The sequence below is a fragment of the Prionailurus bengalensis genome, chromosome E1 (assembly GCF_016509475.1).
Source record: "Prionailurus bengalensis isolate Pbe53 chromosome E1, Fcat_Pben_1.1_paternal_pri, whole genome shotgun sequence".
Classification (NCBI taxonomy): Eukaryota; Metazoa; Chordata; class Mammalia; order Carnivora; family Felidae; genus Prionailurus; species Prionailurus bengalensis.
This window is the reverse complement of record NC_057347.1, coordinates 31,119,623-31,146,345: the sequence shown is the minus strand read 5'-3', so window position 1 is coordinate 31,146,345 and position 26,723 is coordinate 31,119,623. Positions and strand designations below refer to the sequence as shown.

At 36.6% G+C, this 26,723-nt stretch overlaps 1 protein-coding gene across 1 annotated transcript in view; it reads left to right on the top strand.

The window, feature by feature from the left end:
- Positions 1 to 26,723, top strand: part of STXBP4 (syntaxin binding protein 4) — a 166,211-nt gene that overhangs the window by 13,015 nt on the left and 126,473 nt on the right. Inside the window, exons 2-8 of the mRNA XM_043584020.1 lie at positions 541 to 617; positions 1,542 to 1,666; positions 5,629 to 5,761; positions 15,436 to 15,542; positions 15,729 to 15,948; positions 16,931 to 17,009; positions 23,243 to 23,337. Coding sequence (XP_043439955.1) covers positions 1,620 to 1,666; positions 5,629 to 5,761; positions 15,436 to 15,542; positions 15,729 to 15,948; positions 16,931 to 17,009; positions 23,243 to 23,337 — 681 coding nt within the window. The 5' untranslated portion in view covers positions 541 to 617; positions 1,542 to 1,619. The remainder of the gene's footprint in view (positions 1 to 540; positions 618 to 1,541; positions 1,667 to 5,628; positions 5,762 to 15,435; positions 15,543 to 15,728; positions 15,949 to 16,930; positions 17,010 to 23,242; positions 23,338 to 26,723) is intronic.

Below are 26,723 nucleotides of genomic sequence, written 5' to 3'. Positions count from 1 at the left end.
TAAGATATGATTGGCTTGTAATAAACAGTACCTATTTATAGTGAGAGAATTTGGTAAGTTTTGACATGTGCATTCATTTGTAAAACCATCACTACAGTCAAGGTAGTTACTGTACCTATGAAGAAACTAAGGCCTGGAGAAGAAGGTCACATTGGAATCTAGGCCTATCTGATGTCAAGGTCCACCACACTCTAGGCTTTGAAGTCTGAATGCTAGCTAGAAAAACAACCACTATTTCTCACTTGTGTGGGGAAAGCACACAATTTCTGAATCTAGCTATTCATTTCTTTAATAAGAGGGTTGTGCTAAATGTTCCCAGTGGCTTTTAAGGTTCTGTACTTTATCCATATTTCTTATGCAGAGATGGTAAACTTCTGTTCAAATACAACTTTTTTTAATTAAGTGAAACTGCATCATTCCTTTCAATTTTCACAGTGGAGCCACATGAGATATTAAAATCATATATATATATATATATATATATATATATACACACACACACACACACACACACACACATATTTTTTTTTCTTTTCACAGGAAAGTATTTAAGAAGCTTGTGGAATGATATGATTCAGAGTAATATTCGATCTACAAGAAGTCCCTCAAGATAGTTGGTATGACAATAGGAATTTCTGTTTTTTTCAACAGTGTATTGTATAATTATCTTACAGATATTCTGACTATAAACTTTCTAGCCTGGGCACCTGGGTGGCTCAGTCAGTCGGTTGAGCGCCTGACTTTGCCTTAGGTCATGATCTCGTGGTTCATGGGTTCAAGCCCTGTGTCAGGCTCTGTGCTGACAACTTGGAGCCTGGAGCCTGATTGTGATTCTGTGTCTCCCTCTCTCTTTCTGCCCCTCCCCTACTTGTGCATTCTCTCTCTCTCTCTCTCTCTCTCTCTCTGCCTTTCCAAAATAAATAAATAAACATTAATGGGACTTCTGGGTGGCTCAGTCGGTTAAGCATCTGATTTTGGTTCAGGTCATGATCTCACTGTTTGTGGGTTCAAGCCCTGCTTTGGGCTCTGTGCTGACAGCTCAGAGCCTGGAGCCTGCTTCAGATTCTGTGTCTCCCTCTCTCTTTCTTCCCCTCCCGAACCAGTGTTCTGTCTCTCAAAAATGAATAAAAGCATTAAAAAGATAAAAAATAAATAAACATTAAAAAAAAACAACTTTCTAGCCTTGTGCTCACAAGAGATATTTGTCACAGTGTTTTATTAGTATGTGATTTAAGTGTATTAATGGTGGAAGCTATATAGTTACCTAAAGCTTAACTGTATTTTTCATCTCTGCCAGGAAATGCCAATTTTATATAGATACAGATAATGATGTGAATATAGCCCTATAGCTATAGCTATCTCTCTCTCTCTCTCTCTGGAGAACTGTCTTTATATTTCTTAGATATTATCAACCTCTAACGTGTCTATATAAATGCATATCATTTACATACCAAGTGTATGTGATGTTTTTATGCAAAATTGAAATCGAATTTGACTACTCTTAAGGCATGAAAATTTATTTTCTACTTCTCCATTCTTAGGAAAAGAAGAATTTCTAGACTCTTCATCAAGATCTTCATTTACACAGTGGTTAAATCCAAGGCTCCTGTGGTAAAATCATGAATAAAAATACACCTGCTGTGGTATCATCCAGTCTACTTGAAAAGTAATTTTAAAATTAAATGTAATATGTTTTGAGCTACATAGTTTGAAATATACAGAATGTTAATGAGCTTTTAGTTCAAAATTTTATACAGCTAACTGGTCTAAAGCAATAATTAGGAAGTTGATCAATAATTACTTTCCAATGTAAATCAATGTATGGGATAAATTCTGCATTCTTTTTTATAATTCTTTATAGAAATTGCTTTTTAAAAAATTTGATCTGATATTTTGAATATTTAAAATATTTTATGATTCAAGTATCAAGATAAGATAATGTAAAATTAACTTTTGCTGAGTAACAAACCACCCGAATTGCCTTGAAACAGCAAGCATTTATTTTTTCTCATGCTTTGGTTGTTCTGGTATGTATCGGATAGTGTAGGATGGCCTCATTCACATTTCTGGGGCCTCATCTGGAAAGTCTGGATGGCTATCTCTCTGAACCTGGTCTCATTCTCCAAGAGGCTAGCTCAGGCTTTTTCACAGGATGGTGGAATGGTTCCCAGAAACAAGCCCAAGTGTTTTTCAAATGTCTGTTTCCCTTACATTTGCTGGTCTGTCGTTGACTGAAGCAATTCAGATAGCCAAGTCCAAATTCAAGGGGTATAGATATAGAATCTACTTTTTTTTTTAATGTTTTTATTTATTTTTTTGAAGGAGAAAGAGAGAGACAGAGCATGAGTGGGAGAGGAGCAGAGAGAGAGGGAGACACAGAATCTGAAGCAGGCTCCAGGCTCTGAGCTGTCAGCATAGAGCCCAACACGGGGCTCGAACTCACAAACTGTGAGATCATGACCCAAGCCGAAGTCAGATGCTCAACCAACTGAACCACCCAGGCACCCCTAGACTCTACTTTTTAATGGAAGGAACAGTAAAGTCACATTCCAAAGGGCATACAGACAGCGATGGGAAGAACTTGTGGCCATTTTGCAAACCTGTAACTCATAGAATAAGGCATTCTTGTCTTTCATTCACTCTGTGCCCTCATTCTTCCTATAGGTAACCATTTTTATTTTTGGTTCTTTCCCTGTGCTTCTTTTTGGATAAGCAAATAATATACATATAAATATATACACATGTTATATATATATATGTATTTGTGTGTGTATATATATACACACTTGAGTCAATATTTTTACCTCAAAGCTATTATTCATAGTAAACACATGCACATTAGCCCTTCAGCTCAGGTTCACAGGTCTTCCCTGGAGAAGGATGTCAGGCTGGTTAAACTCAGGATGTCTTTCTCTGACATCACCTCCTGAGAGCACTGGAAAGTTCTGGTCTCCAGGGGTCACCAGCCAGGCTCATCTGTGGTGTGTGCAAAGAGCTCCATGCACAGCTTTATGCTCTGGTGCTGAACAGTTTTACTTTCTGGGACAGCAGAGAGTTTTGTCCAACTACTTAAGGCAAAATCAAGGCCATGGGAAAGAATCATATGACTGAGTCAAGACGGCCCCAACATTCAGGCTCCACCTCCCAGTTTCCACTCACCAGCATATTCTTAACAAAAAGGTAGCATATTATATATACTCTTTGATCTTGCCTTAAAAAAAAAAAAAAAAAAAAAATATATATATATATATATATATATATATAAAATTTTTAAAATTATATCCTGGTGGTCTCTTCATATCAGTCTATAAATGTCTTTCTTGTACCTTTTGTAACTATGTATTCTATCCTATCAATTTACCATAGTTTATTTAGCCAGCACCTTATTGATAGACACACATTATTTGCAATTTTTGAAGATTTCAAATTATGCGAAAATAAATAACCTAGTATACACGTAATTTTGTATTTTTTTGCCAGAGTATCTTTGGGATAGATTCCTAGAAATGGGATTTCTGGATCAGAGGGTAAACTTAGAGTTTACCAAATTCCCTCATTAGAAGTTACGCCATTTTGCATTCCCATCAACAATGTACAAGAGTACCTCTTTTTCCACAGCCTTGTCACTGGAGTATATTGTCACAGTTTTAAATTATATGTTGATCTTGTAAGTAAATAGCAATATCTCTGCCTGGTTTTAACTTGTAATTCTCTGGGTTTAAAGTTGAGCAGCAGAACTATTTCTAATAGCTAAGAAAAAGTAAATAATACAAAATTTTAACATAAGGGAGTTGTAACATAAGGTCCTGGCAAGTAAATGCTGTACAAAATACAGAAATTCTGTTGACAATTAGAAAAAGAGGGATCCTTTACTGAAGCACTAATATATGGTGGAGATTATGAGTATCCCCTATTGAAGGAAATTTGCATTTGGAGGGTTTAAGAGGTTATACGAGGTACCTAATGAGGTACCTTAATTCCCCCTCTCCCTCCTCTCTCTCAATTCTAGGCTTCATTCTTTTATGCCCTTATAACCTAATATTCCATCAAAAGTGGGCTGAGCTTCTGAAATCTGTAACAGTGAAACATTGTGGACCTAGTCCCTTCTGCCTCTTTTTCTAGCTAATTGACCGTTGCCCTAGTAACCAGAGAGGCCATCCAACACCAGAGCTTAATTCTGTATAATGCAACCCTGAACAATGTCCTGTGTAGAGAGCAAAATATTCAAAAGCAGGAAGGCTTATAAGGTTTTGTGGGGTTTTTTGTATTTTAATTTTTTTCCTCCTGTCTTTTTTATTATTTAACTTTTGAATACATGCTTTCTTAAAGATATAGTTAGAATTCTTGTGGCAGAAGATAAGAAAGCTTTTTCTAAAAACTGTAATCATATTTAAGATACGAGGCACCTTTTTTAATACCAGTTTCAGTTTTTTGATATGTGTGAAGATAGCTCCAATATTCATCACTGGCTTTAATACGACCACGAAGCATATCTTATGCCACATTTCGCCTCTAGAGTAACACAAACTGGGTTTCCATTGCTGTTCTCCAGCTTTATAACCTTAGACCACCGAGTTAACCTTCCCAGACTTTGGTGCTTTCAGAAAAATGAGGGTAATAATCTTAGGAGTTGTATAAATGCTAAGTTGAATAGCATAGTGTATATATATTGCTTAGCACAACCCCAGTTACATCATATGTAAGCAGGCAGCCCTAAGCCTTATTTGAAACTGTGTTCAAGCCCTCTTTGACCAATAAAAGTCTCCGCTCTGACTGGAGTGTTCAGAAACACAATTTGAGGGTATGCCTTTTATAGAATTCTTTTGACAGTTCCTTCTTTTCTTTTTCTAAAAAAATTTTTTAGTATTTATTTATTTTTTGAGAGACAGAGAGAGCAAGTGGGGTAGGGGCAGAGGGAGGGGAAGACACTGAATCTGAAGCAGACTGCGGGCTCTGAGCTGTCAGCACAGAGCCCAGTGTGGGGCTCAAACTCATGAACTGCAAGATCACGACTTTAACTGAAGTCAGATGCTTAACTGCCTGAGCCACTCAGGCGCCCCTCCTTTTCTAATGTCATTGTTCTTAACGTTTGACATAAATTATGGATGAGCACGTGCTTTCTATCAGAAAATACTCTTCTGAAATTAAAAAGATAAACTTTTCTTTTTGATATTCAAATGGAGGTCATATTTATTTTGCTTTAAATGACTGCCAACATGTCTTTTAAAAAGTCACTTACCTAACTCAGTAAAATCTTTAATTTTGGGATTGATCCCTCAGTGTAGTCTAAGAAGCCAGTAAAAAGGGAAATCTGTTGTTACCTTTAATAAACCTTTAAATATATTTAAATTATATGTTGAAGGTATTTTTCTTCCTTCTACAACAAAGAAATAAGCACTATTGCTGTAATTTCTTCTATGGTTTGTTTTTATAGAAAAAAAATACTACAGATAACAGAATCCATTTGATTATTTTCCTGTCATCATACTTTTCTAAATGTCGTTACTGGTATGTACTGAGTATATGGGGTTATCTAGATCTAAGAATTTGATTTAACAAGTAGTTTGAAGAAAAAGTGGGCATAGATCCTCTAGGCTAACCTGTGAGTGCTAATTTATTGTATCTTAGGGATCCTGCCTTTCAGATGATCACAGTTACCAAGGAAACGGGCCTTGGTCTGAAGATCCTTGGAGGAATTAACCGGAATGAAGGCCCCTTGGTATATATTCAGGAAATTATTCCTGGAGGAGACTGTTACAAGGTAAAAATTAAAATAAAAATAATACTTCACCAAAAACCAAACCTACTAGTGGTGAGGTTTGTTTTCCTACTACATCAGTAAATTTTTAGTATTAATTGAATGTCCCCGGTGACTATTTCTCCGTGAAAGATCTTGTAAGAACTGGAAGATAGGCCTTTACCTTCAAGGAGCTTTAACCTAACAAATAAATAGGAAGTAAACATGAAATAAATTGGAAAATAACAAATTTGAGAATGTTTATTTATTTTTGAGAGAGAGAGAGAGAGAGAGAGACAGTCTGCGAGCAGGGGAGGGGCAGAGAGAGGGAGACACAGAATCTAAAGCAGGCTCCAGGCTCTGAGCTATCAGCACAGAGCCCAACACGGGGCTCCAACTCACAAACGGTGAGATCATGAGCTGAAGTCAGACACTTAACCAACTGAGCCACCCAGGTGCCCCCAGACTTCAAACTCTTAACTAAAGGTTATATATTTTTAATAATATACTATTTAACTCTTATCCAAAGTCTGATTTTGAGAAATTGTATTTGAAGGCATGTTATCTCTCCACTGCTGAATTTGGATTAAGTCAGATCACTTAAACTGGAAGTACCTTCATATTTAGCCTCTCCTAAATGCAAAATATACAAACTCAGCATGTAAATTCTGCTCATCTCTGAATTTGCAGTAATTCTTGTTTAGTTTGTTATTTATATCACGCATTAGTTGCCCACATGAGAAATTAGATTTAGATTTAAGACCAGAAAATAATTTTTTTTTCCTTATTTTACAAATTAGAAAGCCTTACTCCCCTCTTTGTTATAAGAAATATATAAATCATGATTTCCTTTTTGCTCTGGTTGCTAGAAAGCTCAGATCCACATTTGAAGTACAATATCAACAACTTAGTTAACAAACTAGTTACTATATTTTCATTTTCATTCCTCCTGAATTTCATTTGCCATATCTGTGTTACTAATGTGATTCTATCTGTCTTTTGTTGAAAATTGCCTGCAGTCCTTTTCGGAGAGATATAGGATATAAAGAATTTCATAAAATAATTGTATTAACAGCAAGCTATAGAGCATGAGAAAGGATCCTTTTAACATTAAGTTTATTCATATTGTTGTTCTGTTAGTTATTTTGATTCAATAAATAGTCCTGCCCTTACCTCTACCCTCACCCCAAACATTTGTTTAGCAAGTAGTTTATCTAGGCAACTGGATTTTTATTCCCCTTGTTAGGAAAAAAAAATTCGTTTCGCCAATAATTTCGAAATTAGTAGAAATGATTTCAATTGTTTCAAGCTTGTTGAGATAATAGGATATACTTACCATGTTGTAAGTGTTATATAATAAATTTAGGATATATAATAATACAGACTTTTAGCTATTGAATTTAGATTATTAACCAAATAAAGTTTACTTAAATACTAAAGTGTTTAACAAATTCAAACAAAAAATAAAATTAGTCTTGTAAGAATTGAGGTGTTTATGACTGCTTTAGTTGAGGGACGTGTGTGTGTGTGTGTGTGTATGTTCACTATAGCCAAGTTATTTCTTAGACCACACTTCATACAATGTAATAATAGATCATGGTATCTAACAAGTGATAAAAATTTGCTATTATGATACGTATCAGTTTGTGCCTTTTTATTCCAATGAAACATATTTATAGTTAAAATAATAAAGTGATAACATGCTGAGTGACACTTAATCTGCTATCAGTGGTAGCAGACTGGGAAATTAAATACTTTCTCTTACTGGTTTTTCTTAGAATTTCATTGTTTGAAAGGCTATCAAAAAGTAGTCATTTAATGGACTATATTCTATATTTACCACTAGAGAGCAGCACAGAGTTATTAATGTTCCTTGACAGTATCTGGTCAAGTCCAAAGGAAGAAAACAGCCAAAACAGAGAAAGGTGGAGACAGAGAAGAATAAATACACTTGCAATGCTCACACTCATTTTTGTATACTTCCTCAAGATGGAGAGTTACATGCATATTTATTCTGCAAATACAAATTGGTGCAGTTTTATTTTTAAATGTTTTTATTAATAATAGCATTTACTGTGTTCCAAATACTGTTAGGCATGTTAATAAATTTCTAATCTGTGCAAAATTTCTGCATAGTAGATGCATTCATACGATAGGAAACACAGGCTCATAAGATTATCCTTATTAAGTTGCTGAACTGAGCACCTTCATATTTTTAAATGCATATGAGTGCTTTCACTTGCTCTAATTATAATATTCTGTTGTTTGAGAATTACAGTATAGGTAATCCCCAAGCTTATAGATGGATTATATTGCATTTATATTCCCAAACTTCATATGTTAGAGGGCTATTGGAACTCAGAAGAAATCTTTAATTAATCACAGCTGCCTGAACCCTCACCCCCACCCCCGTACACATGCATGAATGTTTTCCTACTGGGAAATACAAAATACAGTACTGGTTCCGTAACCAAAATGCCATGTTTCTTTGAAAAACATATTCAAACTTGGGGCATCTTGACAATTTTTCCGTTGCAATAGAAGGAAAGATTCTTCCAGATCAAAGTGTTAGAGATAGCCTATAGGATGAGATTAGATGTACTAGGTACTGAGGAAATATGAGAACTCCAAGGCCCTTTTCACCCCACCAGCCAGTTCCATATCAGTCTGGAGTCTTTAGTGTTCAATCTTAGACCTTTTTCTGGCTGAGATACTCCTTTGAGCTTCATACTCACATGTCCAATTGCTTGGTCAGCATTTCCACTTGGATCTCGTTAAGGCATCTCAAACTCACTGTAGTTGAGGCAAGACTCATGATAGTCACACCATACCCTCATCTGGCCATCTCTTCCCAAAGAGAGCTTCTTCTTCTGTTCCCAAACTTGATGAATGACACCTTCCAGTTGTACCAAGTTAGAAAACCTAACAGCAGCCTAACTACTTCCTCTCCCTTAACATTCATCCCCAGTTTTATCAGCACATGCTGTTGACTTTTTTACTCTCTAAATATCACTTGAGCCCATCAGTCTTCTTGATCTCCACCACCAGCACATAGCTTTTAATCAGATCTTACAATAGCTTTGTCTGCTTTTATGCACCATGCCTATTTCCTCCCCAGCCTATCATACTAATATTCAGTTGCCTGTATCACGTGACTTCTGCCCTCTATTTCTCTGGCTTTCCATCTTTATGCTTCCAGAGCGGTATTTTTTCAGTTTCCTGAAGTTCTTTCTCATATGCTGTACCCTCTGACTCAGAACACACCCATGCTGCCGCCGCCATGACTTCCAAATATCTATTCAAAGACTAATTCCTAAGGAATGTGTTCTCGGTGCCCTCCAGTTTAGGCCAGGTCTTTTTTCCTATATGTGCTCCTAGATCCCGTTTCTTTCCTGAGATATCACCGATCTCAGTTTGTAAACACGCATCCATATCTGTACTTATGTTATCAACTCTGTCTGAACCACAAGACAGTATGTTTCCTAGGTGGGAGGATTCTATCTGGTTTTATTCACAATAATATCCTTAGTCCCCAAAGTGATGCCTGGCATAAACTAATTGCTCAGTTAATATTTATGAATGAATGATCCCTTAGTCATTCTGTCATGTTTCTGCCTGTTCCCCATTCCCCTGCCACCATCTGGCTCCATACCAAGTCCCCTGCTTCCCTTGTCCTTTGTGTTATATTCTGGACACAAACTTTCTTTGAAGTTTTCACATGTTTTTGCTTCTTTGTTTTTCTGATAGTGTAAGGAAAGCAGGCAGTGATCAAAAGCTTTTCTTCAAACCTGATACTACATTTCATATGTCATTTAACTGATTCTAAGACCTATATTAAAGCACATACATATAAGCTCTATGAGATGAGTCTTACAATCAATTTCATAGTGTAATTGGCAGCATTTTCTTCTCTTAGTGCTGTGTAAAATAATGGCCATCTTACAGTCGATGTCATCTTAAATTTGATAAATTCAGGACCTTTTTTTTTTAAGTCAGATCCTGTAGGTAAAGACAGCGATCACACAGATGTAGATACTAATGGTTAAGTCATTGTTCACAGAGGATCGAAGTAGGACATATTTATCTTTCAGAGGAAGTCTGTTTTCAGAATGTGCTGATCCTAACCATGGAACTCAGACCAAGGCCTCTGGATGACATAGTGCCTAGAAGCCAGTCCCATCAGTGGAAGCTAAGGAAGTAGCAACCCAAGAGGGTTCACTTTACAAGTCATTCTTTTCTCTTTTGCCATTATTACTACTGTCTGAGCCACCTTAATTTTCTCAGACTGTTTTCTGGCCCTGATTAATTTATTGTGGGCTTATTGTGTACCTGGCTGGGGGAAACAACCATGAAAAGGACATGGTTCTGGCCAACTGAAAAAAATCAAGGCTGCTAGTTTGGAAGTCGCTGGATTAATGTGCTCTAATAGGAGAGAAAAAGCTATGTGGACAAATAGGGACAGCACAAAGTAAGTGTAATTACTGAGATAAGTAAAAGTGCTTTTGGGGAGAGAGGAACAGATAAGTAATTCCAGGCGATTGGGGCAAACTTATCTCAGAGTAAATGTTTGTAAGTGCCAGTTCATCAGGTGGAGAAGTGGTGGGGTAGGTGGTGTGAACAACATTTTCTTCAATAGATTGAAGAATTTGTATGCTGAGGAGGGAAGGTGGATGGTGAGGCTGGAGAAAGTAGATTGTAGGTAGTTTGTTGTGCTGAGTCTGGGAAGCTAAGGAATTTCAACTTTTCCTACCCATGGGCAGCCTTTAAAGGTTCTCAATTTGAGGAGTAAATAGGATTAAATTTGCTATCAATGTGAAAATTACAACAGGCATGGAATTCTGATTCAACTCACCTTTATTTGACACCTACAGTGTGCTAGAATTTCATCTATGTTACTTAATTACTAATAGCAACCTTGTGTGACAGGTATTTATCTCCACTTTACAGCTAAGAAAATGGAATCTCATAGAGATTAAGCGTCATGCCTAAATTCATATTAGTAACTGGCAGTAAAAGAAGTTGACAGTTTCTGAAAGTAATGGGAAAAGAACGGGAAGTCTTGCAGGAGCCTTCCTTAGTATTCAGGAATCAAGAGTTAGTTAAATCAGAGTCAGGCTGTATAGATGGTTTCTGATAACATGGTAACATGTTATTTAGAAAACTATATAATGGTTATTGTAAATGAACAGTGCTGGTGGTTTTTAACAGAAGTGTCTAAATGGTCAGGGATATGTTATGACTTCAACATCTTTGTAAATGTCAATGCAAAAGAATGCAGACCCTGAAGGTGGGCATGTGAAAGTGCTTGGCGCCTTGCCTGGCGCCTTATGCAGTTGCTCAGTAACTGCTGAATCAGAACCCAGACAGTGTGGAAGAGGCCTCAGCATGTCCCCGAAGTTAGTATCTTCACATATACATTAATCCAACTGGGGCAAGATTCACTGGTTTTGAATGCCAGACTTTTACGGAAATAGCTGTGTTTTAGTTTGCAGGTTCTGACTTTTAAACAGGTTCAGAAATTCACATGATCAGCTAAGATCTTATTCTAGGAGGCAAAGAAAAAAAAAACGCTGTAAATACTTTTTAGTAAAGGAAAAAATATATATAAACACCAAAAGCTGCAGTTAGAGGGCATTATTCTTCCTCCCTTTTCTGACTCTTGTCCTGATGGAAAATGCTACTTCGGTACCTCAGTGTGCTTTAATATAAGATACATTAAATTGTGTTCATGGGAGCTTTTCCCTCTGTACTGCTAATAGTGTACAGTCTGAGAGGAGAATGTGGAAGATAGCAGGTCTGCTGAAATCCTGCTGCCTACCTGTTTTTTTTTTTAATGTTCATTTGTTTATTTCTTTGAGAGAGAGAATGCGCGAGCACACTAACAGGGGAGGGGCAGGGGTGGGGGCCAGAGGATCTGAAGCAGGCCCTGTGCTGACAGCAGAGAGCCCAATGCAGGGCTCAAACTCACGAACCATGAGATCATGACCTGAGCAGACACTTAACCAACTGAGCCACCCAGGTGCCCCCACCTATGTGTTTTCAGTAGCCTTTTCCTCTGTAACCCTGACAGCCAGCTGTGGTCTATATAAGATACGTGGATACGGGAGCTCCCTCCAACAATTTTTAATTCAGATCTATGTTTTTTGTGGATTAGCTCTTGTGCCTCTCCCAGCCCCCTTCCCCTCTTTCACTCTCTCTCTCTCTATTTGTTTATGAACATCTAGCTAGCAAGTTGTAGAGCTCAAATTAGCATTCGGGTCTATCCGGCTGCCATACCTCCTGCTCTTTCCTCTTCTGTCCACTGTGTCTGAAGGCCCCTGCCCAAATGGAAGAACTGCCATCTGACAGTATGTACTGTCTGCCACCCTGATTCTAAAAAATCCTTTTTTTTTTTCCTTGTCAGTGTCCTTTAATTTTTTTTTAATGTTTTTTTTATTTTTGAGAGAGAGAGAGACAGACAGAGCATGAGCAGGGGAGGGACAGAGAGAGAGAGAGAGGGAGACATAGAATCCGAAGCAGACTCCAGGCTCCGAGCTGTCAGTGCAGAGCCCGACGTGGGGCTCGAACTCACAAACCGTGAGATCGTGACCTGAGCCGAAGTCAGACGCTTAACCGACTGAGCCACCCAGATACCCCTCCTTGTTGGTTTCCTTGAAAGCTTTGCTCCAGTGAAACAGAGCTTTCTTCTGTCTTCCTTTTCCCCTTTTCTCTCCCTAAATTGTTGCCAGGCTTTGTGATACAAGTCAATAGTAGTATAGCCATTAAATTTTAGTTGTAATCTACCTTACTGAACTGATTCCAATAAAGAGCTGTTTTGTAGATTCCAAATGGCCTAGGGCTGGATTTAATAATGACATTTATTTAATTTCACTTACTTATTAATTTACTTTGAAACTAGATTAAAAATTTCTCTATTTGACCCTTACTTCCAATATAGAACTGGAATATAAAACCAAAACATAATTCAGCTAGCTAAACACATTGTTGGGGCAGATATTATGAGCTCCTTTTTATTTGGGGGGGATGGAGAATTTCTTTTCTTTTTGATGATGTGACATTTGACACATAAATGGAGCATAAAAATAGAATGAACACCTATGAATCTGCTTAGAGTTCACTTAGAGTTACTTAGACTTAAGAAGTAGAAAATTTTAGGTACCACTCAGGCTTCCTGTGTCCGTTCCCTGATCACATTCCCCACCCTTCCTCCCGGAAATAAGCACTCTAGAATTTTGTTTATTCTCCCCCATTATTAGCCTTATCTTTTTGCCTGTGGCAGAAAGGTTGTTTTTCTTGTTTGTTATTGTTTCATCTTAACCCTGGGTAGATAGCTGTTCTTTTTTTTTAAATATTTTTTTTTTTCAACATTTATTTATTTTTGGGACAGAGAGAGACAGAGCATGAACGGGCGAGGGGCAGAGAGAGAGGGAGACACAGAATCAGAAACCGGCTCCAGGCTCCGAGCCATCAGCCCAGAGCCCGACGCGGGGCTCGAACTCACGGACCGCGAGATCGTGACCTGGCTGAAGTCGGACGCTTAACCGACTGTGCCACCCAGGCGCCCCTAGATAGCTGTTCTAAAACAAAAATTTAGCATATTAAATTATAAGCTAATGTACATAAATGTCTAAGTATGTCTGGATAGAGTTGATTTACATGCATATGTAACCAAACTCTGTAATAAGGTTTGGGCCCAGGCAACTACAGAACTGTGTTTATAAAATCTCATAAAACAAGCTCTTTTGTTTTACTGAATATGTAGTATCCTTCTGGTAGGTACTTTGCTTTGTCTTTTCCAGCATTACTATTGTGTTTTACTCCTCATACATTTGTCAATAGAAGGGGGGAAAAATCACTTGTCAATATAGCACTTGTGTTGTGTTCTCTGACTTTGCTAGTTATATTTATAAAATTGAAATTTTCAAATTTTATGTATTTTAAAATCAAATTTTTTTTAGTTTAATTTTTTGAGTAATGTTCAGAATTTAGAAGAGTTGTAGAGTCATGCATTTAGGTTATAGTGTCTTTTACATAGTATTTGAAATGACATTTCCATAAAATTTTTTGATAAATATTTTATATTTATTTATTTTCCTATGTACTTAGTATTCAGTGTAAGAGGTAGCACTTGGTATCTTTTTTTTTTTAATTTTGTTTAATGTTTATTTCTGAGAGAGAGAGAGAGAGAGAGGGAGAGCAAGCGCAAACAGGGGAAGGGCAGAGAGAGAGGGAGACACAGAATCCAAAGCAGGCTCCAGGCTCCAAGCTATTGGCACAGAGCCCGATGAGGGGCTCGAACTCACAGATCGCAAGATCATGACCTGATCTGAAGTCAGACGCTCAACTGACTGAGCCACCCAGGTGCCTCACTAAATATCTTTTTAAAAAACAAAACAAAAAAAATAGCTATTGTTATTTAGTAGTGAAGTAACTATAGATTACCATTATTATATATAATGAAGTTCAGATTGAAGATCAGTTAGTTTTCCAAGGAATATATCTTAGAATATATCGTAGATAAGACTTTGAAGGGAGATATTTCCTTGAATTTGTAGAACTTAATTAAATGCCATTAGGGTGAAAATCTAGCTCTTTTAACCATATAAGCTTCTTCCCTCATTACAGAAATATTGCCTTCTATCTTTGAGAATAATTGAGACATGTCTTAGGAGCTGAAAATGAAAAGAGCTCATTCTTCTTTTCCAGTTTGGATTAAGGAAAAGGACAGGTAAAGACTGAGAAACTTAAATTAAATTAAATGAAATCTTGTCATCAGGAGGCTCTGTTCTTATCCAGTTAGGCTAGTTATAGCCAGAGCTGGGTCTTAGCAGACAATGCAAGGCAGCCGGTTAGAAGTGGTCATCCTTAGTAGGACATGAGTAAAGCTGGATATACAACCAGCTAGACCTGCATCACAGGAGTTATGACGGATCTAGTAAAGAGCTGAAATATGGGTAGGATCAATCTAACTAAGATCCTTGACTGAATTTTTAGAATTCTTACTGCGGAGGGGCGCCTGGATGGCTCAGTTGGCTAAACGTCTGACTTGGGCTCAGGTCATTATCTCCCAGTCCATGGGTTCGAGCCCTGCATCAGGCTCTGTGCTGACAGCTCACAGCCTGGAGCCTGTTTGAGATTCCGTGTCTCCCTCTCTCTCTCTCTGCCCTTCCCCCACCCATGCTCTGTCTGTCACTCTCAAAAATAAAGAAACATTAAAAAAAAAAAATTTTAATCTTACTATGGAATGAATCTTACCAATTTGGTGGGATGAGAGATGCAGGAATGCTCAGAAACTAAAGTGAATGAGTCTTGCACTCTGAAATATTCTAGAATTATTTCACTGTATCACAGAGTCAGAGCTGTATCTGTCTCATACGTAGTACCAAGCTTTTAAAACAGGTCTTTTCCTGGTGTGCCAGGCAGGCTGTGTCTTAATCTAGGCATATATGTATTCATGTATGTCTTCAGGATTCTTTAGTGTGCAAATTTAGCCTGTGTATGCACGAACCATTCCATTTCATCCACATGTAGGCAAACTAGCTAAAAACTTTTTGCTATTGAGGTTCTTTGTCCAGTATTTTCTTTTCACTCTTTTTTTGAGACTGTTGACTAAAATTTTTCTTTGGTTTGGTTACATCAGTTTTTTTTTTTTAAACCATCATTATTAGTTTCTTTATATATATTACTTTTTTCGTTAGGATGGACGTTTGAAGCCAGGAGATCAACTTGTCTCAATAAACAGGGAATCTATGATTGGTGTATCCTTTGAAGAAGCAAAAAGCATAATTACTAGAGCCAAGTTAAGGTAACTCTCCTATCCATAAAGTAGAATGAGTTTTTTAACATGTCTTCTCAAAAATAGTAATTTAAGAGACTTAAATACTTTAGACCCTAAAAGAAGTATATTTTCATAATATTTGAAACATTATCTTAAAATTCAGTTGTACCATATCCATAACCTATCCATAAAGTTATTGCTTTTTAATGCTAGGTCAGAATCTGCTTGGGAGATAGCCTTCATAAGACAAAAATCGGATGGCAGTCATCTAGAAAATCCATCTTGTACATCCCTTTTACAAGCTTCAGGAGAATATGGACCACAAGCCTCAACATTTAGCCTTCTTCCTTCTCCCCCTGAAATACTAATTCCAAAGACCTCATCTACTCCCCAAACTACAGATACCATTTTATCTTCTTTTAGGAGAAATCAGGTAATCTTACATTTCTCTGTATATTTATCCGGTCTGTATATTTTTACGTTTGTTACATACACATAGAATTATAATTTCGGCAATGCAGTTTGTTAACATTTTGGTATTTACTTGAAAGATCTTTTCTTTTTTTCCTGCTTAAGAATTTTATGCTGTGCCGTGTCAATAATACAGTTTTTCAAGTCAGTGTGTCTTTGGTTCAGAAAGTCAAGATCAGGGAGGGCCTTGCAAAGATATGCCTAGATAGCACTCAAAACTGTGTTAGGCATGTCATATTTATTTTCAGAAAGTGTCTAATGGTTTCTTGTTATTCCTATTTTCTGCTTGACTGAAGACAGGCAGTCTACCTTTTTGTTCTTAGCTTATTCTCCTGCACAGTGAGACAGTAATCCTGATTACCCAGTGTAGGTGGATATGGTTCCCTCACGTGTGTATGCTAATACCTAGTTCACCCCAGTAGAATCACACAGAGGGAGGAGTTTCTACATCAAAATCAGCAGTTAATTACTAATTGCTGCAGTGCCCTAACAAATCAAAGTTAAAACAAATAGAGCATATACTCTTAAATTCCATGTTAGCTATAGAACAAAATAGGAAACTCAGGTAGGCTTTCAATCAATGGAATAAAATTCATCAAAGGTAATTTCAGTTTCAAGTGCCTGCTAATAAGATGCACAGTGTAAGATTATCTGTCAGCCACTTCTACTTTTTTTTATTTGGGGTTATAATACCTTTCCAAAGATAAGGTACATGGCCTTATGTTTTGTTGTCCTTGGACAGCATAGAGCTGAAAGCAGTTGTTACCTTTAATTCTGAAATGCTTTGCTTGAAGATAAATATACCAAAATTTTAGAGATTTCATATTTTTTGGACCACAGCTTTAATCTTATAAACCATTCTTTTTATGTTAACGTGAGCTTCTAGTCTGGTCTTTGACCTACTTTAGAAAATGACATTTTATATTCTTCCTTTTCTTTCATAGATAAAAACTGGATACAAGAAAACACAACAGACTCCAATTACTTCTTCAGAAAACAGCGCTACGGATATGTCTAATACAGGTAAATGCACATTTAATTCCTCTTTACTGTTATTTCTTTCAATTACTCTTTCTCAACGAGGAGTACATAATGTGACTTAATAGACTTTAAAGAAGGGTGCATTATGCCTTTTTTCCTTCAATGAATAAAAGAGTAAAATGAATGTATTGTGCAGTGGTCCTTGTTAGATTATGATTTTTATTAGAAATTTTCCTTAACAAAGAGTTGAAATTTTAAGATGCATTATCATAACGGTGTCTGTGAAGCTGTAATAACCAATGGACTGTTGAAACCAAATAATGTAAACTCGCCTTTAAATCAAGATTAGGCTGCCTTGTCCTTTTAGTGAAATACTGATGAGGTTTATTAAACCCACCTTTAAAAGATATTATAGATAGGAGCATAGCTTAAGAAATATGTTTTTTTAAGAAGAGATTATTATAGATGTAAGTTAGAAAGAACATCAATGTTATGAATTGAATATTATTGCTTATGATTACCATAAAATGATTTACTGACTTTTTAAAACAATAAAGTATTAACTGTGTAACCTACATAAGAAAAGAATTTTTATCAAACTGTAAAGTATCTGTTAGTGGCTGAGATATCAAGAAAAAAAAGCCTTCCTTTTAAATTATCTCCAAAAATTAAGTACTACAACAGCAATCAAAAAGCCATGCTTATAGAAAGGAAATTTTAATTACATATGTTTAAATTATAATGCAAACTGTTACCTGTATATTTTAATATTTAATGGCATTAATCTAGATCAAAATTGTAAAATAAGGACAAGTTAGTATAAATTATGTAGTATGATAGTCCACTTGGGCTACTGTAACAAAATACCACAGACTGGGCGGCTTATCAACAACAGACATTTATTTCTAACAGTTCTGGGGGCTTGAAGTCCAGGATTATGGTGTTGGCAGGGTCCCGGTGAGAGCCTTCTTCAGGTTGCAGGCTTACCTTCATGTCCTCATGTGGGGAGGGAGTAGGAAAGCCTGTGGGATCTCTTTTATAAGAACATTAATCCCATCCATGAGTGCCTCCCTTATGACCTAAGGCCCCATCTCCTAATGCCATCATCTTTGAGGGTTAGGGTTTCAACATGTGAATGTGGGGAGGACACAAACATTCAGACCACAGCACACAGGCACCACACTTAACAGGAACTTAAAGCGGATTCCATAGTGGTTTCCTCTGATTTGGAGCAGTATTTACCAGTGGGTCGGCAGCAGTCTTTAGCCATAAATTATATGCCTTTTTACTGGGTGGAGTCTGTTGACTCTTAGAAACTTTATTAGTATTATCCCCTTAATGTAATTAATTCCTATTCTCTGGATGTATTGTTTTTTCTCATGTGAGAAAAAAAAAGATAAATGAAAAAAACAAATGATGGTGAGGATACATTTATATAACATGTTTTTAATTTTGAAAGTAATTGAGGGGCACCTGGGTGGCTCAGTCGGTTAAGCATCTGACTTCAGCTCAGGTCATGATCTCACGGCTTATGAGTTCGAGCCCCACGTCTATCTCTGTGCTGACAGCTCAGAGCCTGGAAACTGCTTGGGATTCTGTGTGTGTCTCTCTCTCTTACCCTCCCCTGCTCACACTCTGTCTCTCTCTCTAAAATAAAATAAACATTAAAACAAACAAACAAAAAAAGAAAGTAATTGAACTACTCAATGCCTTTCAGTCTTTTATTAATTCAAGAAGCATTTACTGAGTATGTCCTGTATGTAGAAAACATAGTTCAGTAGGAATTATGAAGGAATTAGGATATTTTCCATGAACTATTTAATAGTCTATGGTGAAATAAAACATGGAGTTAAAAAAAAAAACTTTCATTATTCAGATTAGAACATATATACGTATGTGTCTATTTTATTGAATAACTGCTGTTTGCAGTGTTCTTTGTTAACTGGAGCAGGATGTGAGTGGTCTTCATGCTCAGAGGAACATACTGTTTTGTCACAAACAGTGCAAAGACATGAAGGAAGTGGATTGAGGAGAGAAATGGCCTGAGCGTGGTGTAGGGAAGGCACAGGCTCTGAATGCAAATGTCAAACCCAGACGTTCATGTCTTTGCTCCTAAATTATCAGCTGTGTGACTTTGAAATAGTCGCCTAGTGGGTCTTTATGAGTTAATACTCCTGTGTGAAATCATGCACGTCAGGCATTTAGCACTGTAATTGGTACATAGCATATGCTCAGTAGAGTTTGCTGTTACTAATATTACAGAACCCACAGACTAAGGTGTAGCTCAGATAATATTCCAGGGCATGTTTTTAGAGCAGAAGCAAAAGCTCCCATCCTTTAATTCAATTCTGCATCCTCCCACCCCCCCCCCCCAAAACTAGTACATAGTAAAGGATTTGTCACAACATGCAGAAATTTCTTAGCAAAAATCAGACATCATCCAGATCTTGAAAGAAGTGGTAAACATCATTTGATGGATGAAGGAGATCATCCCAAGTGAAGAGGTACCATGAGCAATAGTAAAGAACTAAGGACCAGCTGGGTGTCAGATGATCCTAGGAGGCAGATCTGATTAGAGCAAAGGGATCCCAGAGCGATGAATAAAATGAAGTAAATTTGCATCAGTGACTAAAATAGACAATACCATATTTTGTAATAGAAAAATGATTTAATGAAAAATACATTTGAGTGAGTAAGCTGTATGAAAAGTAAATACTAAAATGCAATTAAAACAGAACAGTTTCCTAGGGTAGAATTATCATTGAGTTAGTCCTAGATTTTTACTTTCACATAAATGTCGTAGGCCAAATGTTTCTGTGGGGGGGGAAAAAAACCAAAATCAACTCTAAATTATCTCTAGGTAACTTATCTATGTTGTGATTTGTCTGTTATAAGCACTTAATTATAGATTGTTCCCAAATTAGACCATTAACTGTCACATCTAAATTCCTTTGGCCAGCTGGTATTTATTTAAAAAATGTAAACAAGTTTTAATGTTAACCTCAACAAAAATTAAACTTAATTGAGGCAAATCTACCTCTGTTCCCATCTCAAAATTATTGCAAAGTGTAAAACTGGTTAGAATTTTAAAAATCCACACGCTAGTCAAATATGTTTTTAACAACTTTTCTATTATATAAATTTATTTCAGAACCCACAGCCATTTGGTTACCTATTGCCATAAGGTAACCAACACATGATCTTATAAGTGGGCTGAAAACATACTAAAGACATTCCTAAAAAAATTAGTAAAGAATTATTGCATGAAGAAATGTTATCGTTGCTTTAACTTTGCCATAACACAAACCACAGTCCTCCCACACTAAGGTTTTAGAACTGAAACCAAATAGTGATAGGGAAAGATATCCATGGAGGGTTCATGGTACAAACCAAATGGTTTTGATCCTGCCCTCTTAAACATTCTCTTTCTTCTCCTAAAAAGAGGAATAGAAAAGAAGATCCAAGAGAATAATAAGCCATCCTTTGAAAATCCTCACTCCCCTAGAGAGGAGCAAATCAAGAGCTTGAGGCCAGAATTGAGAGATGTCACTGGCAAATGGGAAAAGCTGTCTGTCTATGGAGGCTTTTCAGGTCAAGCTATTCTGAATTACCAAAGCATGCCAGATTTATGCACAAATCCTCCTAAGGTTTTGACTCAAAGGTATAGGTTTAGGGGAAGGTCATCTGAAAGAAAGTGAGATTTTGTTAAGCCATGATTGCATATTGTTCAATGGGGGGTTAGTGTAATTTTACATTAAATCTTTTAAAATATTTTGCTTTGTTAATATTAACAATATTCGATAGTGTTCATTAATAGTTTTCTATGGTTTTTTATTTTACCTTTACAATCCCAGTAAGGTGGACTCTTTTATTCTACTTTATAGATGAGAAAACCTGATAAAAGATACTGACAACACTTAAGAATAATGGCTTTGGGGCACCTGGGTGGCTCAGTCGGTTAAGTGTCTGACTCTTGATTTGGGTTCAGGTCATGATCTCATAGTTCTTGGGATCGAGCTGTGCTGACAGCATGGAGCCTGCTTGGGATTCTGTCTTCCTCTGTCTCTGTCCCTCCCTGACTCTTGCTTGCTCTGTCACTCGCACTCTCTAAACAAACAAACAAACAAACAAACAAACAAAAGAAAAAGAATAATAGCTCTGGGAGTCACAAGAGTTTAGGAACCTGACATGGTCACCTACTAGCTATGTGATCATAGGCTAGTTTCTTTATGTTTTTGGGCCTTGATCTCTTCATCTTTTCAATGGGAATAGCAACATATATGTCATATGGTTATAGTAAAGCTTAATGAGTGTATCTATATGAAGTACTTAATGCACTGCCTAGCTAAAAGTAAGCGTGAATAAGAGCTGATCTTCTGTTAATTTCCACTGTTACACACAGCAAATTTTTATGCTTAGATCTAGGAGAATGTAGGTGAGAATGAAGGTCTTAGTGTGGGTTGGATGCAGTGTGTGTCCCTGTCCTTCCCTCTCTGTCTGCTCTCTCTCCCTCCCATCCCCCATCCCTTCCACACATTTACACTTGAATTGAGTAATTCACTCCCAGGATTAAGATTATTGGTCTGAAATCATAATTAAGTTAGCTTGGGTCCACCTAGTATTCATGTGCCTTAACTGCAGGTCAGGCACCAAGCTGAAGGTCATTGTCAAGCCTCACAAATCCATACCTTAAAAATGAAAAATAAAAGTTTGACTTATCTGCTGTTGGGTCTTTCATACCACTCCATGCCGATCTTTTGTGCCACACTATAGGTTTGGCACAGAATTTCACTTAAGAGAAAAAAATATAGATACAGATATATAGATATATACTATTTTTTGTCTCATAGCTAAAAATTAGGTATCATGTTAACAAAAGAGACTGCTGCTTTTATCGGAATTGTATAATAGAAGTCTATTATACTAAAATCACGCTTGCTTAAGGTTTGATTCCATTTGAAACTAAAAGTCAGTAACCATTTTTTTTATGATCTTGACACCTATAAGCTATATTCAAGATTTTACATAGAATGTTAAGGATGTGTTAAAGGTTTAGAGGAAGACTATTTATTTTCATATGCGCTTCTTATGTTCTTAAGAAAGAGAATGCAAATCATTTTGTACTTAGAGACAGATGCTCTGAGAAATTTAAAAAAATTAAAACACTGCATAAAGATGTGACATTTCAAAAAGTTTTTTCTCTTCCTCTTGTTTCTATGTAGAACTAGTAAAATACCATTTAGAAGTGTATTTAGAATAGTGACAATTTAGATGTAAGGATTGACATGAATTATAGGAATTTGTTTCACAAACTTTGGCATATTAAAACAAATAATTTTTTGGGGCTCCTGGGTGCCTCAGTCGGTTAAGTGTCCGACTTCTTTGATTTTGGCTCAGGTCATGATCACACGGTTTGTGAGTTCTAGCCCCACATCGGGCTCTGTACTGACAGTGCAAAGCCTGCTTGGGATTCTCTCCCTTTATCTCTGCCCCTCCCCTCCTTGTGCTCTCTCTTTCTCTCTCTCTCTCTGTCTCTGTCTCACAACATAAATAAACTGAAAAAAAAAGAAAAAAAACCAACAAATAATTTTTCAAGGTCTAGACCCTTGTGGCGTCTGGCCTTGTACTCATGCAGCAAGGACACAGGCACATCTAAATTATCAGTGGAGTTTGAGAAGGTTGTGAGGATGGGTGAGAGGTGTATGAAATTTAATTCTGGAAAGTCCATCTATGCTCCTTGAAATATAACCCTTCTGTAAAATAAGAAATAGGATTTTTGGTTCCAGAAGTTCTGAGTCTATCATACTTAAGGTGCAAACTTGAAACAATTTGCATTCATGAGTTTTTCCTTAGTACCTTCAGAACTCCCCTAACAAAAGCACATTTGCCTGTCAAAGAAGTATCACGATCTCTTTGAATTCCTAATACGATTTTATTTATTTGGAAGAAAAAAGACTTCGGTTTACAACGAGTAAGACATGGTGATGATGGGGTAGTGGTAGGATATATGTTTGTCTTTTAAATTAATATTTCCATGGGACTTAATGCGTAATTGGCCATTCTTTTTATATCATATCTTTTAATGCTTAAGTGAAGCTGATTTATATAATACATTTTAGATTTAAAGAAAAAAAAATCATGAAAACAAAAGTGAAAACTGCCAACTGATTAGCCAGAATTATTTTTGAACAGCAGGAACCCAGAACACATTCTGTCAAATGAAAAGTTCTATTCCAATTAAATTTCCAATTAACGTGCACCCTGTTGTCTCTTAGATATTGCCCCTGCCTGGACTGATAATTATGGACTACAAGGAAAGAAGATTTCCCTAAATCCTTCTGTTCGCCTTAAGGCAGAGAAACTGGAAATGGTAAATACTTTAAATTTCCCTTTTTCTTCCATAAAACAACAGTGAGAAAGTATTCTTATTCTTTGAGAGGATAAAGAACTAAAGCCATTACTTTCTTGAAGAGTTAACTTATTTGCAATTAAATGAATGGCAGTTTGGGTTTTAATTATTTATGTTTGAGTTGAGCAGCCAACTCAGGAGTACAAAATAGAAATAAAACCTTTGGTAACTAAATTGACACCAAATTAATCAGTTTCCTCCTGTGCAGGAGTAAGACAAATGTGATGTTTTACAATGTAGAATCAAAGGGAACATGGAATAAATTATGACAAAGTGTATGTAAAAGCAGTAAGTGCGAGGAAACAACTCTCCATTATTTAAGCTTTTAAAAAGCAAAGGGAAACTAAATTCTAAACAACAAAATAGTCAGATGCTCACTAAATACAAAGAAGATGGTAGAATGTACTTAGAGGTGCAAAAAATAGTCCTGGGGAGAGTAAAGTATTGTATGTAAAAGAAACCTCAGGTGATTAAAAAGGAAGAATTAAAAGTAGAAAAGCATTTTAGAGCTTTTCCTGTCAGGTCACCAGGGAGCTTACAGCAAAAATGTGCCGTGTTTTTTGTTTGTTTTTTAATATAAAAGTGGATATAGGGCTGAAGGTCCACAGCCTCTGTTTTCCTGTCAGTTTTTGTGGATAAGGATTTTTTACATTTTAGGAGGAGTTGAAAATGCATAGCTACAATCAATACACATTGCACTTCTTCCCATATTCACATCTTTGCGTGGTCCTATACCAGTGCCGTTTATGTAGTCAATTTAAATCTTAACCATTGTTCAAATTGTAACTCAGTTCCAGTCCCTGTGTCTATTATAGTTGTTTCCCTTGTTTTGCACATCTACATCACTTAACATCACATCGTAGTGCTGAATAACCTTATGTGTATTTTGTTTTGACAGTGAGATAAAGTTTCTTCACAGCAGTATCTAGTACACCCACCACTGTTTAAACACTTGGTTTGTGCTCATTAAAACTTTCCCATTATTAAGTACTTAAGATATCTCCCTTAGATTTTCAAACTCCTGGCTCTCTTCTGCTAACGTGTACTCTCTTTTTATTGGTGGCTGGATTATTTGAGGTTTAAAAAATCTATAAGTGACTAAAAAATAAAGTTATTGTTTTTTAATGATGTTGCTTTAATATGCATTTCTGAACATCCAGTATTTAATACTAACCATTTCTCTGGGTAAGGAGAAAGTTATCCAGCTAATAACTACTTGGCAGCCTTTGTTCTTTTATTTGATTTAAGCTTTCCTAGTGATGAGGGAGCATAGGGCAAGCTGAGGGCAAAGTACAGGCTAACAGCATCCCCCCCTCTAGGTGGGATGTGTGTGATATTCCTCAGACACTCCTGGCTGCCCAAGAACTGGGGAAAGGAAAGAAAGCAAGTTGTTGACTGATAGAGATCACAGTCATGCAGGATAGGTGTCTGCTTCAGTTTTACGGGTAAATTAGTAAACTGCAAGTAAAAGGCAATCTTATCCATACCTAATCTCCAGAAACCTAGAGACTCTGTTTCCTGGAGCCCTAATATCACCCTCATCAAGATGTAAGGGGGTTTAAGTGACGGCCATGGTGATGTGGGAAACAAAGGCAAATGAAAAATTAAATTCCCTTACTGCCTACAGTCCATTGACAAGTCCTTGAACCAGGCTGAGTGACCTCCCTCTAGGAGCTCAGCTGCCTCAGTGATGACACTTTGCTAGGGACAAAAGGGAATCTTGGCTTAACATTAGTCCTGACACCCCATCCTGTAAGTCTACTTTAACATATAAAAATTCCTTTGGTAACCTTCCTTTATCTCAACTCCCTCAAGATATATGCTGGCAATCATACTCCAAGCATATGACTCCCTGATGTACATCTGAAGGGTCTCATGACTAGATTTTACTAAACAGTAATAAATAGCATTTTCCTAACAACAGCTAGCCCCTCAAGGTCCTGGAAACCTTGCTTCCAAAATTCCTTAGAGACTTATACTGTCCCTAACACCCTCCCAACCTGAGGGTAGACAGTTACCCGTCACAACCCCAGTGCAGCTCTTTCTGCCCATGGGTCCTGTCCCCGTACTTTAATAAAATCACCTTTTTGCACCAAAGACATCTTCAAGAATTCTTGCTTGGCCATCAGCTCCAAACTCCCATCATCACCCCATAACCACATGACTAGCACATGCTGTTTTTTAATCTAATTATCTTAGAGATAAGAAAATCATTTAAATTTATACAGACTCTGAGAAATTTGAGTTGTTTTACTGTTGAATCAGAATTTTTAGGTTTTGGTCCTCCTTTTAGCCTAAACAAATTGTTTTTCTGGAAAAATAAAATGGCAGTTTTACAGTAATGGCAACCCATGTTCTGTGTAAATTCAGCGTTTTTATTCAAAATATATTAGTGACTTTATTTAGTAGAGCATTCTTTGTTTTCAGAGTTTGAAACTGTATCTTACTTAATACGAATTTTTTCCCCCAAAATCCAAATTAGCTCCTATCTACCCAAATATTTGCTGAGCTACCTTTCCTTTTTCGTTTAGTTGCATAATAATATAATAATATCTGTATCATTCCATTTGAAATAGGTCCTTCTATTTCAGTTGCTACTTTGCAGACAGATTGAGTAACAGATAAGGCCAATGTGATCAAATATTTAAAATGAAATAAAATTATCTTTTTCCTTTATCTTCTTTAAATATATTACATATAGCATCTAGGAAATTATTATAATAAAATTTCACAAGGAAAAGGTATTGACTGACCATGTGATTATTAAGTAATTAGCCTACTCAGTACAATTATTATGAAAGACGAGAGGTTAGAATTTGCTGAAGCAAATTACCTGTCAAGACATATACATATATGGCATTGTCTTCATGAAATCCTCTATGTTTTAGTAGTCTACTTAGACGATTTTGTATCAGGATATACTGGAAAGTGATTTCTAATACAGAACTACTTATCTCTTAATTCCTTGCCTGAAAAATGGATTGCCTTTTTGCCTGAGGATGATGTAATTTTACAGATTTTTAAAATGAGTTCACCATAGTTATTTGCAGTGCCATATTTTTTTAAGTATTTTTATGAGTACTGTGGGTCTCATTTAATCCTAATGTTAAACCTGTAAGTAGACATGGTAAACACAGCAAATAGGTATACAATTTATTAGTTGGCTTGAAGACAAAGAATTACTGTACTTGTATGCTATCTGTATTTTTGTACCTAAGAAAGATGCTTTGGGATACAGATGCCATTTCGCTGATATTTACATTACCTCTTGCCATTTCTGTAACATTTGAAGAAAGCTGTAGTGAGCAACGGCATACCCAGTGTCTGATTACAGTTAATGAGATGTT